The sequence below is a fragment of the Nanorana parkeri genome, unplaced genomic scaffold (genome assembly GCF_000935625.1).
Source record: "Nanorana parkeri isolate BGI_ZX_2015 unplaced genomic scaffold, ASM93562v1 scaffold122, whole genome shotgun sequence".
Taxonomy (NCBI): domain Eukaryota; kingdom Metazoa; phylum Chordata; class Amphibia; order Anura; family Dicroglossidae; genus Nanorana; species Nanorana parkeri.
In genome coordinates, this window is record NW_017306390.1 from 389,066 (window position 1) to 407,565 (window position 18,500).

General features: G+C 37.6%; 1 protein-coding gene across 3 annotated transcripts in view; it reads right to left on the bottom strand.

Annotated features, from left to right (window-relative positions):
* Positions 1-5,195: 5,195 nt before the first annotated feature.
* MID1 (midline 1) overlaps positions 5,196-18,500 on the bottom strand; it is a 169,685-nt gene continuing 156,380 nt past the window's right edge. For all 3 annotated transcript variants that reach the window (XM_018553510.1, XM_018553513.1, XM_018553512.1), the window contains exons 9-10: positions 8,351-8,558; positions 5,196-5,813 (exon numbers count right to left, since the gene is read on the bottom strand). In XM_018553510.1, coding sequence (XP_018409012.1) covers positions 5,465-5,813; positions 8,351-8,558 — 557 coding nt within the window. In that variant the 3' untranslated portion in view covers positions 5,196-5,464. The remainder of the gene's footprint in view (positions 5,814-8,350; positions 8,559-18,500) is intronic.

The window sequence follows — 18,500 nt, forward strand, 5'->3', positions numbered from 1 at the left end:
ATATGCCTGCCTGTGGGTATTTACAGAATATTGTTTTACAATACATATGGGGAGAATTTATAGAAACTGGAGCAGACAGAATCTGGAGCAGTTGCCCATGGCAACTGCTCCAGATTCTGTCTGCTCCTGTTTTGATAAATTCCCCTCATAGTATATATCATTAGATCTGTACTGCATATTGGATCCAAGTGGATCTCCAGTAGATCTCTTGGACAGACCGGGAAGGGTAAGAATTTCTGTTTTTCCATTGTTGTCTGGGGCCTCTATAAAGACATAGCCAGCAACATGAATCCTTTTTTAGTAGAGTCGGGGAATGCTAGATTCCCCATTAGATTTATGTTGCCATCTGTTTTCCCACTGCTTATTATGCTTCATCTCACCTCCGTCTTATGATTTTTTTTATTGCTGACTGAGGTCTTGAGGAGATTTTACACAACTTCATGCCTTGCTTACAGCACTATCCCTGATTTATCCCTTCTCTATCCAAAACTGTCTAGCAGGACATGAGACCAGATTTTTACAAGCTGCAGTTGAGTAACATTTACAGGTCTTGTCCCACCTCCAGTAAAAGGAGAAGTAGTAGAATGTTAAGCTCATCTTTCTTCTCTCTCTCCACGTATAGGCAATGTTCCTTGTTAGCAAATGAGCATTACAGCACAAGTGACTGGTTCATTGGGCTGCTTCCTTCTCTTCTAGTCTGAGTTCTGCTGTACAGTGGATTACAAGAGGCTAATTCCACTGCTTGCATTAAACAAAATAATCAAATCATGATGTATTCATTATTATAGAGCTGCAATTATTTGTGTCTTTTACATCTTCCTGGAGTTCAGCATTGAAATAACAAAAGTGTGTGTGTGTGTGTGTGTGTGTCTGACTCAATTGTCAACCAGTAAACCGTACCTAAAAAAAAAAAAAAAAAAATCACAAAAAACGGTTGACTTTAAAATAAAACTTTGATTTTAATATACAGGTTTTCTTTAAAATACAAAATAGTAAAAGAGACAGTTGTAAAACTAAACTGTTTACACATAAACCCAACATTGCATTATTCAATACAAGTCAACACCCGTGTTATTCCAAATTTCTCACGAAAGCAAGAAAACGGAGACATGGAGAGAAGCAAAGTCCATTCTACCAATGCTGGTTGTTGACACTGCGCCCAAAGTTATACAAGTTTTATACCAATCCTGCAGTTAGGTCGTAGTCTTAGTTTTGCTTTATAATCCAGTAAAGAGAAGGTTTTCCAAAAGAGCTTTTTCCTCATCAGAAAAAATATGTCCTTTAAACAAAGTTTGATTAGTATTTTTATGGTACTCAAAGTCCATAGCAACAGTAGGCTAGGGTGCCACTTTGCATCATATCAAAGAGTTTTTGCGCTGTTGACTGGTAATATAAAACATTTATCCACCAAAACACAACTTCTTTCCTGTAATCTTGTGGTCATCCCAAGTTTCAAGCAAGAATTGCCGGTATTCCTAAAATAACTCCATGACGTTCTCACAATTTTGTTCCATAGCTTGAGATACATTAGACATAATGCGTGATATAAAGAAATGCATTTGGTACAAGACCAAATTTGGTACAAGACTGGAAAATAGACACAGGCTAATGTGCATTGACTGTGAGTTGCCAAGAAATTAAAGTCCAACATAAAACAATGTAACTAGAGATGTATTCCCCCAAATGGATAACAGCAGTTGATGAGAACACTGGAAAAAGTACAGTGACTGAACGGTATGCAATAAAATAGGAAACATCCTGCTCTTGGGCTTTCTTTAATAGTGGCAATATAAATAAGGTAAAACTAGTACTTACTGGTGCCTTCATAGTCAACTGCTAAGAATTCTGAAGTAGTTACCCTTTAACCTAAAACGGATTTGTTAACAAAGTGCATTAAACTGCTCTTTCCACAGACACTCAAAAGTGATTTACTACAACCGAGGCTCCAAGTTCAGAAAGCCAATATTCATTCCAATCGTATTTAAAATAAGAATAAAACAAAGCCTATAAAAATATCTAGCATCAAACATAAACTCCCTTTTCATAGATCCTCTAAAGAAAAAAAAAATTCAGTCTGAATCACTTCTAAACATCTCCAAAAAAAAATCCCCAAATAATTTACATTTATTTGTATGTGTACATATTTATGGGAATTACGCTGAACCTGGCCTATTGACATCAGGTTTGAATTTGTACTTTTCATAAAAAAAAAGTTTTTCTTTAGTTTTTACATAGTGTGTGTATATTAATGCAATAAGCAAGGTTTGTCTAAAGTATTTTTAAAGGCAGACTAAATGTATTTTGGAAATATAAATTGAATTTGAGTTTTTTTTTCCACCAAATTCGCTGCATGAAAAACTACTAACTTAATCTGCACTGAGGTTAAACATGAATTCCAAATATAACAGTGAAAGCCTGATACATTCATGTGGAATTCTGAGCCATCAGAACAGCTGGTAATGTTACTAACAAACAGTAAAGTCTTACGTTGCTCCGCTTTATATTAGATTATGTTACTTACAGCAGTGTTTGCATGGACTCGTAATGTGTTGTTAATAAAGATAATGTATTACTATACTGTACCTAATCAAACATAAATTAAAAATGTATATATTTTTCACAGTTGGATACAACAGTTTATTTATTGCTCTCTCGGCCACTTTTGTTTCCCCTGCTAGTCTTAATGTGTCATCTTGAAGGGTAGATTGATCCAAAACTGGCATTTCAGTTCTAGGTAGATGCGGATAGGCTAAATCACTGACTGACTACTTTTATCCATCAGGTACTTACATCTCAGGACCCGAGTTCATGCTCCTCCTACCTGCTAAAGCAATTAGAAAGAGTTCTTGCTGTCAACACTAGGGAGTCTTTTAATAAATGTCTCCACAGAGCGTTCAAAAAACGTTTAAACACAATTAAAATCCAATAAAATAATGTGTTTATTGTTTGAATCTCGTGTAGAAATATTTATAAAATAGACTCCTTGGTCCTCTTACATTGTTAAAGTTGGTTGACAAATTCATTTTTGGCTGACCTTGATATATAACAGCTAGAATTTTGCTCTCATGGACAAGAGCTCCAAATTTTATGTGCTCAGAAATTCACTCTGTGCAATCTGCTTAGAGGCTAATTGTACCAAACAAGGTTCTATTTTTTTTGGGGGATTATGAATATTGGTAACTTGGAAAATAAAGTACAAAACAAAAACCTTCATTGAAAAAGAAAATAACATTTTTGTGATTTCTATGCAGAAATAAACCTCTTGGGTCTATTTTAGAAGTCTGGAAAGCCTCGTACATTGCTACTGGGATAACTGGCCAGGTGTAACATGTCCACTTCTAGTCTGTCTAGAGGGTTGATGTATTACTGCTGTTGCTTAGAACACTGTTAATCTCCTAAACCTTTTATCCTCAGTACTTTCAACTTGTTCACCCGGCTATTTTTGGTAATGAGCAGAAACTGAATATTTAGAAGACTTTTCTTAAATGTAATGTAGAAATGCACACTGTGTTTGAAGGAGGCAAGTTTAAAATGGCAACCAAATTTCACTGAGGCATATAGACGGCGCACACATTATTAAATCAATCATTATTAAATCAAGCAAAAGTACAGTACTAGTAAAATATTACCTGTAATATTTAAATAAAAAATATTAGCGGTAATACCAGGATTAATACAGAATTAGGGGTTAACTACTTGTGTGCTCGACACTGTCGAATCAAAAATAAGATCTACAAGAGACACTTTTAAACTTTAATCATCAAAGCTCCCTAGAAGAAATTTGCAAAGATGAATTCTTCATCACCTTCTTCTGCATCAGGACTCCCACTAGCTGCAGAGTTACAGACCTATGTAAATTTCAGCAGATTAACACTTTAAGTGCTTCTGGTCAATGCATACATTCAGCACAATACACTTTTTGGTTAGGTAACACAGTACAGGTGTCAGTGATATGTATCATGTACATACTCCACTTTAATACTTGTGTGTACAGGGCCCAAGAGACATGACCTAAATCCTTTGGAAGTTAGAAATTCCCCATCATCCTAAGAGATCTCCTTATTGTTAAAGGTTTTTCATTACTTTGAAATGAGGCCATATGCTCTGTCATCAAATACAAATTAGTATAAATAGCCCCTCTATGTTTGTGGTTGGTGTCTGAAAAGCTGACCCATTCATCACCAGCATATGTCAGTAATCTTAGTGATTGTTAAAGGTTTGATGTACAGAAAGCTGTTTCTACCATTGACGAACATGTAAATGATGAAACAACTCCAATGGACATTCAATAAAATGATAAGCAAAGACTGCATATCAGTGGTTAAGAGAGAGACATACATATAAACATGTTTTTTAAAAAAATGAAAGGCAGGACTTCTTATGTTAATACAGAATCTATTCTCAGGTGTTACCCTCTGAAATTAACAACTGACATGGCAGTCTCCTGTTGTAAGCTGGAGCAGCATAGTATTGTATGCCTGTCGGTGTCCCCCGAGCTAGCTGATCGGCAACTATCATGGGGTAAAGCTGAACGTTTAGAAAACCTATCCTTATCACTATTTTTCCCTCACTGATAAGCGGTCACCACCTCCCCTCTACATATGTCAATTGCCAGCTAGGCAGAACCACGTTAACAGAGTTCAGCACTTTGACAGATGATTTCTCTGATGGTGGTTGAATTATACGTGCTCTCTAACCACCCTCTCGTGTTTGTGATCACCTTTATTGTGACATGACATATATTTCTCACTCTAAATCCTAAAACTTTATCTGCTTATTGATCGATATTATGCATACTAATGTCCACTGAATGGTCAGGATTGCATGGGGTGGGGCTTGTTGCCTCTTGAGGAGCTTAGCACTGTGGTTGGGGAACTTAAGTGCTTCCTTCAGTGGTAGAATGGGAAAGGCATATACTATACATTCAAATTAAGTCTTTCAATATTGTTCTTCTTCATTACCAGTGATTTTCTCCTAACTATTCCATAAAATTGTTTTAAAATAAAACATTCCTATAAAAGTCACAACAGCATGGCTGGTTCTGATAACACATGCAAATACAGTATGTATAATTCATACTTTTGTAATGCACCAAAAATAGGCTCCAATAATGTAGATTTTTTTAACTTAATTTTTGCTTACGGATGTATTTTGAAATATAAAACAATACCAGAAATATCAGTTGCAGGATCAGTACTTGAAGAAGTGGCATTTTACTGTTAAGGACAGGGGCAAAAATCCATAACCTGCAGGCTTAGTTTGTCACATTCTGTTGTGAGCACCACAAGCAGGATGCGGCAGATCGACAAATAAGTCAATGTGCAAAACAGAAAAAAATTCTAATCAAAAGTCAAAAATCCATAAATAACCAATAAAACATTCCTGTTTTGAACTTCAACCAAGGAAAGAAAACTCTCCAAAATAACAATGCACTCAAAAGAAGTTCTGATTGCACAAGGATGAATCATTGCAGCTGCTCAATGCAGTCCAGGTAATCGGGTATAGGAAGGCCTGTTAATATTGTCAGACACTTGTTCCACACAGTGAGGGTTGGGCACACAGGCTGTGCAAAAGCAATGTCAAAAGTGTAGAGGTGAAAGGAGTTCAAAGCATCATAAAACGACAGAGAGCCATTATCATAGTCTAACAAAATTCCAATGCGGCGCAGGTGTGGTGAGGGTTCAATTGGAATCTCCTTATTGTTATGTCTCACTGCCCAGTTGTTGTTGCAGCGACACAATACCCAAGAGGCGGAATTTTTTCCTATCCACTCATGCTTTGGTGCCGACTTGTATGCAATGCCAACAGCATACCTAAAAAAGAATGATAAAATATTTTTAGAACACATTCTATATGTCTACTGGAACACTATAGCATATTACAGTTACATAAATGAGCAATCATTGACCTAAACATTTTTTCAAAGCTACACTATCAGTATGCAGGTGGTGTTACTGAGCCATCATGTGCCTGCTTGATGTCCCTTTCTTCTAATTGATAGTTATGTTGCATTTTCAATATTTCTACAAGTTCTTTATTTATTCAATGAATTGTATAATTCCCATTTTTTTTGCACTTAACGTTATATTATTATGCCTATATGTGACATCTTGATACTTGTTTATGACTAATGTTACATGATGTTTGGGATACTTTTTAATGTTTATATTCTACATTATTTTATGTAATCTCTTTTTTCCTAATACATTTTTGTATCTAAATCATGTCTATTATGCAGCTCTGCTGAGTGTCTCTTTTTCTGCAGGCATATAATAGCAAGCTGCATGAGAGGGCAGAAGCAGAGTCACCCTCTGTATGGTTCTATTACTGGGTCCAATGTGCATTTGCACTGTGAAACATCTCAGTATAACTAATACAAATTTGACAGAATAAGGGACAATAAACAAGGTTACACAAGTGACAGAAAGTGTTCTATTCATAGCGCAGAGACCTTCTACTACGCTGGAAAATCAGTTTAAAGGAGAACTTTGAGGTCAGGGCTTTTCCCCATAGTTATTATTATTATTATACAGGATTTATATAGCGCCAACAGTTTGCGCAGCGCTTTACAATATAAGACATTACAATCACAATACAATTCAAGACAAGATGGGAAGGAGGGCCCTGCCCCTGAGGGCTTACAAACTAGTGTTCTCCCGTGACCCAAAGCTCAGTATAGCGCGTGCTACAGCTCGCGGTATACTCAGACGCCACAGCCGGGACGGATCCTGACAATACTGTCTGAATCCACCCAGCTGCGGGATTGACAGCTGACTCTGCCTATCCAGAGGCAGAGCCAGCTGTGCCCGAAGAGTGAAAATCACTTGACTTGTAATTCTCCTTTAACTAAGCATTTAATTTATTCCGCACTGAAATATTACAAAACACTTTACAAAGAACCATTCACATAAGATGCTGCACAGGAGAAGCTTGTTATCTAAATTTCCAGTCATATATTAAAGCCAGTTTGCTTAGACTACAATTTACCTAACAGTATGTTTTGCATTGTGGAGGAAAACCATAGGAAGTCCAGAAAAACGCAAAGGGGTCTATTCACAAAGCTGCCGAAGGATCTGGCCGTAGCTTCGGCCGATCCTTTGGCTAGCTTCGGCCCCAGGACCCCTTCGGTTCAGGAGAAAAAGCAGAACAGCCGAGCCAAATGCCGCCGAGGCATTCGGCATTCGGCTATTCTCTCACTGCTGTTCGGGATCTTTCAGAATAGCCCGAACAGCAGTGAGAAGCCTGCCGGAGGTTCGGCTCAGCCAATCTAGATGTTGGATCGGCTGAGTCGAACTCCTTCTGCACCTCGGGTCAGCCGAACATGCTGAGCATGTTCGGCCGACCCGAAGCCACACGAAGCAAGCTGATGTACGGCTAATTTCAGCCGATGTACGGCTGAAATCAGCCGTGCTAGCCTGAAGTGAATAGCCGAACAGTGTTCGGCTCACTTCACTTCTGATCGGTCATTCACTCGGCTGCCCTCGGCAGCTTAGTGAATAGACCCCAAAAACTTACAAACACCACAGATGTAATTTCCATGGTGTTTATTGAACCCAGGACCCGAGGCATGAATGTTAACTACTTATGTACCTTGCTGCCTTTCCATTATAAAAAGAGTGATCTCTGTACTGTGCACATCACAAAAGAAAATCATTTGACTTGGAAGGAAAGTCACAAAAGGATGCAACATTTCTGATGACCAGTCAAACTCCGGTTAAAAATTATGAATATCTTATCCATGGACAGTCCAGCTCTGACACAGAATGAGATGGGAATTCTTGTTTGAGTGGTCATAATACAACTTCTTCTTTTGGCATTTGTGTGAACTGGAATCAAAGCTCATACAACTAGGTCTGTCAGATCTGTTAATATAGACATATCCACCAAAGGACAGGCTGAAGTCACAAGCTACAAGACTCAATTTCTTAAGAAAAATTGAGATAGCAGACCCACTTGTATGATCTACCCGACTTGTGTGCAGCCACAGAATGGTTTCACCATCTGTGTGTAGGCAGTTTATACAATTTAAAAATGTAACGTGCTTTCAGTTCCGGACACATTCATATCACAGCCACTAACCCTAAGGTTTTTTTTTTAACTGAAGAAATCTGGTACAGTTGACAATAAAATGAAATGACCCAAAGGAACAGGTTTTACAGAGAAGGTTAAAATCTTCAATTTCCTCTGAACATTGATATGCAGGTATTAATGTTAAATAGTTTGGGGAAACCCAGCTCTGCTTGTGTTACTATTCAAATATTATTTCTATTTCATTATGGTATAGGCTTCTTATAAAAAGAAAGAAAAAAAACAAAGCATACAAGCTCAGGGACCGATACTTAATACATACCAGGTGCTTCCACTTATAACCACTTCCCAGTAATGGCGGCCACTGTCAAGGAACACGTTGCCAGCTACGCCATAACTTCCTTGGCTTGTAAAACGCTCTGGTGTGTGGCTCTTTTTAGAAGAAGTTTCGTCTCTTTCTACAGTCAAATTGTCATGTGAAACTTTCAGCTTCCGATGTGCAGATTTGGGGTCTAGCTTAAAAGGTTGACCTAGGGAAAAATAAAACAGGATAGTAAATTTATTTTGGCAACAAAACAAAAAAGCAGAATTTGTTGAATGTGTCAAAAACAGTGTCCCTGCAGTCAGATAAAGATATAAAAAATGGTTGGTGGCATATATGGACCAGGCTTTGTCACTGATACAGATCTGACGGCCATGGTGCACAGCTGTGCATTACAAAGGCTAAAAAAAGTTCAAGTTCTTTAAAAAATATATGAGAGTTCCAAAACCAGAGAAAGGAAAAATCAAATAGATATATGTCTTTTGTTCAGCCAGGCCAAATATGCAATGGAGAAAGGACATTTATGAACAGTGGTACAATTATAAGAAAATAAATGTTTCACTTTGGATTTAACCACAGTCATCCACAAGAAGACCACTGACCCATTTAGGGACTACATTTCCTTCAATGGAAAATCAACTTTTGTAAAAAAAAAACAAAAAGGCTACACACCATTTTTTAATTTACTTGGGCCAGCAAGAAACTAGCATTTTCAAAAGAAGGGTTCAGAATTTGCAGTCTATGTATTTTCTCAATTGGGGTTACAATAAATAACCTGGCTCATTGGGCATAGTGTACTTACCCACTGCCTATATTTTATCTGCAAGAATGTATTTGTGTTTGCATAATGGATTAACACTGCATGCAGTAACTTGAGCACGTAAACTGTACAGACTAATACAATTATTGAATAAAAGTGACAAATACATTGCAGTCCTGTCAAAACATTAAAGTGTTAGGATAACGACAAGCTCTGTTTTGTGCTAGCATGCTCTGTTTTTGAACGACATTAACTACAATAACAGGAAATAACTAGGGAAATTTCTCGAATTGTTAATAGGTATTGTGCATGCTCATGCAGATTGAGCTTTTCCTCAAACAAGGATTAAAAAGCAAGCCACAGTTAAATCAGAAGGCTCTATGTTAAACTGAGGAAATGATCATATACTAGGGACATTCAGAATACAATGTATCACACAGAGATTAGGCTGTATTTGAAGTTAAACTAATTAAATTAGGGTTAAAGTAACAATAAACTCAGGAGTTAAATTCTAAAAATGCATTCAAGTACCTTAACTATTAACACAAATGTATCTTATGCATGTATCACTCAGCTGTAGAACCAGATTGGTGCGGACACTGTCCTTCCTTCTGGAGGGTGGCTACTTTTGTTCCCCATGTATCCTGTGTGTTGTAAAGTAGCCACCACTCCAAGCTTCCTCCCGTGATAGACTACAATCTCACATGTAGTTTACTAATTTGTATTGAAGTTGTAGTTTATCACAGTGAGCTTGGAGTGGTGGCTACTTTACAGCACACACAGGGACCATGGGGAACAAAAGTAGGCAGCCCACAAGAAGGAAGGGCAGTGTCGGCACCAATTCAGAGATGATTTGAGGATCTGCAGATGAGTGACACACAAATAAGATACATTTTTGTTAATAGTTAAGGTACTTCAATGCACTTTTAAAGTTTAACTCCTGAGTTCAGTGTCACGTTAAGGGAGATGCACATAGCCTTTGTCCATACTATTACTAAAGTACCTTTGCAGCTCCAGGGTTGGGTCATATAGGTCTTATGCATATAGGCACAAAAAAATGTGTTTGGTTCTTATTTTGACTACACACATGCCATATATACTAGACTATAAGCTTAAAATTACTCACTTAAAAAAAAGAGCTGACAGAAGGTACGGAATCAAGGAACCCAGAGGTTCATGCACAGGCCTGCAGCAGCTCTTTACGTCTGCTACAGCCAAATACTTGAATGGTGCGATGTTCTGGCACTTCCATGTGGCTTCCCCCCTCCTGTCTCAAATAGAAAAATTCCTAATGGCTAAAAGGCAGCCACCACAAGCAATCTACCATTACCTTTATTGTAAAAAAAAAAAACCTCCTCTGTTGGCCTCTCTGAATTAGATTGACTTTGCTACTACAGACTTTTAAAAGCTTAAAATGAGGGATGTACAGATACTTCTCGAGTACCAGTGCCGATACTTGGCATTTTCATGAGAACTACCAGGGTTGCAGCAGTTGCAGCTGGGACCTGGCTCTGGCGCTCCACCACTGTCCTGAAATCATTAGTCTGTATTGTTTTAGAAAAACTGTCACATGACAATAAACAAAAATGTATCAGTACTCGTACTTGTAAGTACTCTGCAAGTACCAGTACTCGTACTTGCAAAACTGGTATCTGTGCATCCCTTTATTTATATTTATAAAAACAAAATCATTCATTAAAACAGAGATGTACAAATCCCAGGAGCTTTGTGTGCTCCTTACAAATGACAGCTGCCTCCTAACTTTTGAATTTTTCTCTAGTGTAGTCTTGGAGCTCAAAAGTATCGGTACATGTACTCATACTTGTACCGTGTACTGTACTTGGTATCCCTACTTAACCAACCCTACTTAAAATGGCTGACATGCCCGGTTTCTAATGCACCTAAAACATCAGAAACCAGGGAAAACAGCTTCTGCACACTTGGCGGCTAAAAAAGCATGCATGAACTAGTAAAAGCTGAAAGTTTTGCATATAAATGACCTTTTTCAGCACATGAAAATTTCTTGTAAGGTACAGTGCCTTAGTATATTGAAGGAAGAAATGTGGAAAACCCACAATACAACTTATGGTTGAAGCTAAGGAGCATACAGAAGCTCTACAGTACTTAGAGATGGATCAGTCCTACTGGAAAATGCCTGCCTGAAAAACATTATATTGATAAAGTGCAAAACTAAACAAAACAGTTTTTATTCAGTCCCTAGCAGAATGGGGAAAATAAAGAATCTAACCAAGTTTGCCAAATATAAACCAATATATATTGATGTTTTGTCCTGGTGATCAGGAAACAATCAAAAACCTGCTTAATGGGTGTACACCTATAGCAATCAAAAAAGCAATCAGAAAAAAGGTTTTGGCTAGAGTCCTGCTTTTAGAAACTGACTCTACACAAATGAAATGCATACAAGGTATGTGTGAGAACCCAGAATAAGGAGGTTATTATAACATTGCTGGTTATTAAAATTATCTTTTCAATTATCTTTTTTAGCTAATTGAGGAACTTTCACCCTACCTAACATTTTTTTACTGAGAAAAGGCTCCGGCAGCACCACGTATATAATTTCCACTGAGCTAGCTGCCCATAAAAGAGTGTAAAAACATGGCTCTAGTCATTCTAGATCTTAAACTACTATAGGAAATTAAAGGGGCTTAAAGGAGACACGTCTATAAGCTTTTGCAGATCAAAAGAACTCTCTGAGGACTTGTAAATAGCAAAACAACATTCCGGTTTTGTATTTAATACTTTAGAATTTAAATCCAGGATTATACTTGGCTATCACCCTAGGATAATAAAAGAGCAAGAGAAAGAAATCTTGAGCTATACAAGATATGTTTGTATATACAGTTTGTCCTGTACTGAATTACAAGCCTTTGTATTAGTGATAACAGTTTAATCCAAGGACAATCACTTAGTCATTAGCTTTAGGTTACATTTTGGGATTTGCTGTAACAAACTGGCCAAGCATGGTCATCTAACAGAAAAATAATTAAGAAGTGAACGTCTGTGATGAGTATAATTACTGTCATATAATTACTGTCATCACATATGGAGGAAAGAAGGCTCAGCAAACTTCTTTTTAGCCCATAATTGTTTCCCCTGAAAGGATTTTTTTTACCTAAAACCTTACTATGTATATGTAAATAATTTCACTGTCCTGAACAAGCATTTAAATGAAAATGAGAACGCAAAATCCTCCTTCATCAACACAGCTTAAAGGATACATCCATTTCTAGCCATGTGTGCAGTCACAGCACTGCAAGCAATACTCAGTTAGGAGTTTGAATTATCTCCCTGTGCCTGTGTGGGTTACCTGGCACATTCCAAAGACATGATGGTAGGGTAATTAGCGCTGGTCTAATGAAAAGAAAGATAGTGACCTTAGATTGTAAGCTCCTTGTGGGCAGGGACTGATGTGAATGTACAATATGTAAAGTGCTGTGTAAATTGCTGGTACTATATAAATACCTGTAATAAATAAAGATAAATAAATGTTGGAGTTGAAGAAGACTGTTGGATATGCTAGCAAATAAGCATAGAACGTTCACTAAGCAAAGTACATGTTCACCTGAATTTTCACATAGTTTAAGTGGATAAGGTCTATGTAGTCTTGTGAAATTAGCAGAGAACGGGATGCAAAGCACACTGGCAATCCAGGAAGTTGTTGAAAGTGATGAACAGTTGGAAGGCAGCACTCACTACATGTAACAAGTAAGCTTTGATTGCATTATCAAAAACAACTATGGTACAGTATGCATTCCTTTCACAATTCTGAAGTTAACAGGATGTTGTATGCTGGGACTTTACAGCTCCTTTAAGTAAATCAACCCCAATATCTACAGACACTCTAAAGCTGGTTTCAAGTTTTAGAAGCTTAGCAGATCTGAAGACAGTTGTGAAAATGTTATTATGGTCAATAATTAATAAAAAATAATAATAAAGTAAACCACCCCTTTTTTGGATAAACTGGAGAACCTGTGTTTTGGGGTTCGTCTATGTCTGTGTTGGCAAGACCTGTTCTTATTACTGTTTCAGTGACTGGTGCCACAAGAACAGAGACACAGAAATAACACTAAGTAGAATTATTATGATTATTATTATAATACAGGATTTATATAGCGCCAACAGTTTGCGCAATGCTTTAGAATGAATGAAGTAGAATGAATAGGAATGAGAAATTCAGCAAGTTTTAAAGGGAGCAATTAAAACTTTTCAATTCTATTTTAGTGTTTATATTGTTGGTTGAATGGTTTATTGATAAGTCATAAATCGTTTGCCCATGCTCAGCGTGTTCTCTTCAGCATTGGAGACTAACACTGCAAAAGTTCCCTTTTTCTGCTGATTTGTCTTTTTTGGTGAGGCTGTTCCATTTAAAACAATATTTTGACTTGAAAGGGCTCACAGATTTTTGATCTTATCCATATTTGACTCACTTTTCAATCGCAAACTCATGTAAAAACAAAATAACTTTGCAAAGAAAACCGTGCTTACAGAAGAAAGCTGCATGCTGAGGCTAAAACAATTCACACAGCTACAAAATATTTAGAGGGGCTCTTTAGATTTGTGAGCTGTGAGAATAGTTACTGACCATTTGTTCTGTGTGCATGAGAGGGATGACCAAAAAGATTTGAAGTTATTCATTATTGCTAGATAACGTACAGGTTGATTAATATTTAGCACCTAATTTAAAAAAAAAATGCAAGAGTTACTCATATCAATAGGACTCTAGTCATTTCTAGCACACATTATAAAAAGGTAGAGGTGATTGCACACATCGCCTTTATGGTCAAACCTCGGGACGTTTTGACAAAGCCTAAAAGGTACAGACCAGTGACTGTACATTATAGTAATGTACATATAGGAATGTGTGGGGTCAGAGCATTGCCATGCCCATAACTGGAAGGTTTGTGAGACAGCTGCAAGTATTTGTAGTCTGCACTTTAAACCTGCCCAACGACTGAAGTTCTGTAAAGTGTATTTCCACTTTTGCAGCCAAACTGAGATAACAAATACTTTACATTTGTTATATGTTCCCATTTACACAGCATAACTTAAAGAAAATATTAAAAAAATTGCTGATTACATTTTTAGGTGCTTTTAACAAAACGATTAGAAACTATCAGGGTTATTCACATAAAGGGGAAGTGTTTGAGAAGGCAGGAGAAGTGAACATTCTAGGACAACATAGCGGAACTGGAAAGTGAGCGGAATTGGAGAATTTTTCCAAATCAGCTATTTTGGCATGGATTGTTCACTTCTGCCTTCTCCAAACTCTTTACCCTTTTGTGAATAACCCTGTACGTTACTTTAAAGTTGAGTATACACAGGTTTATTTTTTTTGTTCGTCTCGCGGGCTGAATGAAAAAAATAGAAAGGATTCCTTCATCAAGGCTTACAAGCCCTGATGGACAAATCCCACGCTGTTTCTTTTCTTTTCTGTTTCTTTTCTATTCTGACACTGGATGCTGTCAGAATACCAAAAACGAGCTTGCAGCTTATTGGCTGCAAGCTCCATTTGGCCGACATTTTTCCAACCTGCTCCTTCGCCGGGCGAAATAATGCCAACAGCGACACCCACGATGTGGATTTCGGCCAGTTCATCAGAAACCGGCCAAGATTTGATACCTGTATACTCGGTTTTATTAACTTGGTCTGTACTCTGCTGGCATATTTCTTTATCAGTTATAAACTAGATCTGAGCACTGTTTGTCCTAACAAAGGATGCAAGACTTAGAAGCACTGTATGTTAATGAGAATAAGCTCAGTGTGTCCCTCAACCTTCACTTTCAAGTTGCTCAGAGTAGCCTGGAATCTGCACAAATGCCTTCATCAAAGAAACAACTAAAAGGTAAGAAATATATTTTTAAGAAGTATTTTAGGTATTTTGTGTGAATAAAAACACAACACATAGTGGGATTTTCTCCAAATTTGACTGCAAAAATGGAAATTAAAACTTTTTAGAGCAGGTGTTTTACAACACCTGACTCACATTTGAAGTGTGCTCCCGTCATCTACAAAACATAAAGGGTATGTGCTCTTTAGTTTACAGTAGAGAACTGGGCAGGAATGACAACACTTTGTGGGAGTTCAGTACAGCAGCGGCACTGTGTTGTCAGATCAAACAGAAAGGTATGAGTTCACTGGATTTCTAGCAGATCAACAGGTATTTGATTTTAATATCAAAAAATACACACACACACATATATACACATATATACATACACATACATACATATGTATATATATATATATATACACACACACACACAAATCCTATTCTTTACTTCCAGAGCTATCTCCCCTATATACAATAAAACTGTACGGACATTGGATACAATAGACCACATAGTCTGATTTACATGTAACAAAATGTCCAACGTATAAGTGCTGCCCACCTGAGGATAATATCATCCCCTGACGGGCATCTCTTAAGACATTTAATTTTATTTTGAAGTTTCTTCTGCGATATTGTGGTCAAAAGCCAGTCCATAACACTTTGAAGTTGATCACAAAACCCATAAGACAGGATGATGCAAAACCCATTCAGTTCTAAACTTCTTTAAAAACTGCCTATCAGCTTGGAAAAGATCAGAGAAAAAGTAGGGCAATCCAACAAGAAATTCACTGAAAACGTACAAAGGAGAAAACATTGCAACCGATCTCCATTTAAACTAAAGGGGTTATTCACTGAAGGGTGAAGAGTTTGGAGAAGGCAGAAAAATCTAGACAAAAATCTAGACAAAAAAGCTGATTTGGACAAATTCTTCCATTCAGCTCACTTTGCAGTTCAGATATGTTGTCCTAGATTGCTCACTTCTCCTGCCTTCTCCAAACTCTTCCTTTGGTGAATAACCCTGTAAATGTAGGCTGTATTAACCGGCAAATGTTTCACTTTATTTTATTGATCCCTAGTTTCTGAATGTTCACAAGGGCTTGTGACACAGGACGATGAACTACATATGGATATTTTGTTAGTGAATTCTCAACATGAAATGTTCCTGGCTACAGTTCAGTGTCAACAAAAGGTGGCACAAGGGACGGCCTGCCACATAGCATGCCAGGATATAAACAAAGGAAAGAGCAATATAGTCACTGCCAAAAAATGCTTTACCACTTTCTGCATTCAAAAAAAATCATCCTCAACAACAAATACTGTGCTAGGAAAAATATTTTCTGTAGCACAAAGGGGGAAACTTGCATGACATGAATGGAGAGGAACAGGCGTCTACAGTACAGTGCTTTTCAATACTTTCGGTTCAATTCACAAAGCTTTAGCACAAATACTGTATAAGGATCTTTTTTTAGTCATGTGACTCTAGTTTCCAAATTAGACTCACCTGAAAATACCTGTCACTTGTGGGAAAATAGGAATCCTTATCCTGGTGTGTTAGCTTTCTGATTTGTGCCTTTTATATAAGAATTTGATTTACTCGTTATACACGTCCTATTGGCTTTTAAAGGAAACTGAGGGTGAAGTGTCAGTTTTACTGCACAGTACATTCCCTGCAATGGGGGCATTTATCAAAGCTGGAGCAGATTTGCATTGCAACCAATCAGCTTCTATCTCTCATTTATAAATCTCAACTGAGCAAACTGAAGAGAGATGCTGATAGGTTGCCATGGGGCAACTGCTCCAGATTCTGTTGGCTCCAGTTTGATAAATTGCCGCCCACAGTGTGTTAATGTTTGTAATTTGTAATATATCGATATAAGGCAGCCATGTTTGCTTATCGCTTACACAGACACTGCTTGGTAGTGCTGTATAATGTTTTTTATCTTTTTCGCTCCCTTTTTCTGGAAAAGGCCTCTATAGAAAGTATTATAAATGAAGCTCAGAATACACACACAGCTGAATAAGTCAGAGGATTGACTTATTCCTCTCTCTTCCCGAATTGAAAAGAGACAGTGAAATGAAGAGTTACAGCTGTGCTTATTCTTGAGAAAACCACTGTAAAGTATGTATCCTGGGTACAGCCTGTAAGAAGACTTACATATACACATGTAAATATATATTAACATTAAAAAAAAACAATCAGTTAAAATAATGTATTTCCATTAATAAAAAAAACACTAATGGGTTCTTGCTGGTTTCTAAGTGATCCAGAACATGACTACATACCATATAATAATTGTGCACTGATGGCTTCTGATCTGTTTTAGGGGCTAGCTTTGGGCCTTGTACTAGCAAATAATACTCTTCAAATGTACCATATGATGATAAATGGTGGTCTATACCTTAATGTGTTTTTTTGGTTCCATACAAGGCAAAGCAACAGGTTCACAAGCTGCACATATTTAGCTCCCTTGTCACTCCATTTGGCTGTTGGGAGCAAAGAGACTTAGCTTTGTGCAAGCTTTAAGACCCAACACAGGGCTGCGGACTATCTCCCGACTATGTGACACTGTTTAAGCAGGCAATCACCATGGACTAGCACTGAAGTGGGAGGAAGGGGAGTGTGTCACATGCAGCTGCATACCCAGAAGAATCTGGTATTTTTCTTAGGGTCACCATACATGTTACAATCTGATCATAGAATCTCTGTACAAATAACTTTGGAGTTACCAAAACTATGTCATATGAGGACCTACCTAATGTATACAATTCATTACAGTGAAGCCACTGAACTACAGAGTTGTTGGTAGATCTAAAGGAGATTCTACAAATCAGATTGTTATGTGCGTGGTGAGCTATAGGCTGAATGGAGTGGCAAGGGAGTGGAAGGAAGGTGATTGTGTGCTGTGTGCTGCAGCTGGGACTACTGTTAAAATGCAATTTGCTATAAGAAATATGCACTTTCAAGGCAAAGGCTTTATTCAGGGTGTAACAAGAAACATGGTCAGATTCCAAAAACTATGCAATATAAGCACCTACCTAACCCAACCAATCAGTTTGTATCTAGTCAGGCAGGACCTTGCACTAGCTTTTGGTAGATCTACAGGGAATTGCACAATTAGATTGTAACGTGTGTAGTGCTTTATGTAATGGAGAAGCTTCAACTGTCTGTACATTGAGGCAAAATGGGGGAGCCTAGCATAGTCAAATAAAATATTAAGTTCGCTACAAAAAAATAAATGTTCCCATGTAGCTCACACCAGAAAGGTTTTGGGATATAGTGACCCTTTATTAAAAGCCTCCACATCCTATAGTCAGTCCATGAGATTCTATTTATCACACAGAAAGGTGATATTCTGTGATTGAAAGGCTTCCCTCACAGCTGCTGCTGAATTTGGTTTCAGTCTAAATGGAATTTTACTTCAGGGACGTGTATTTTACGACTGTGTGCTTGTTAAATCAGACGTAAACTGCTTTGTGTGCGGAATATAATGCAGCAGCCCACTTACCCTCGATCTTAGCTGCAGCATGGGTCAGCTCAC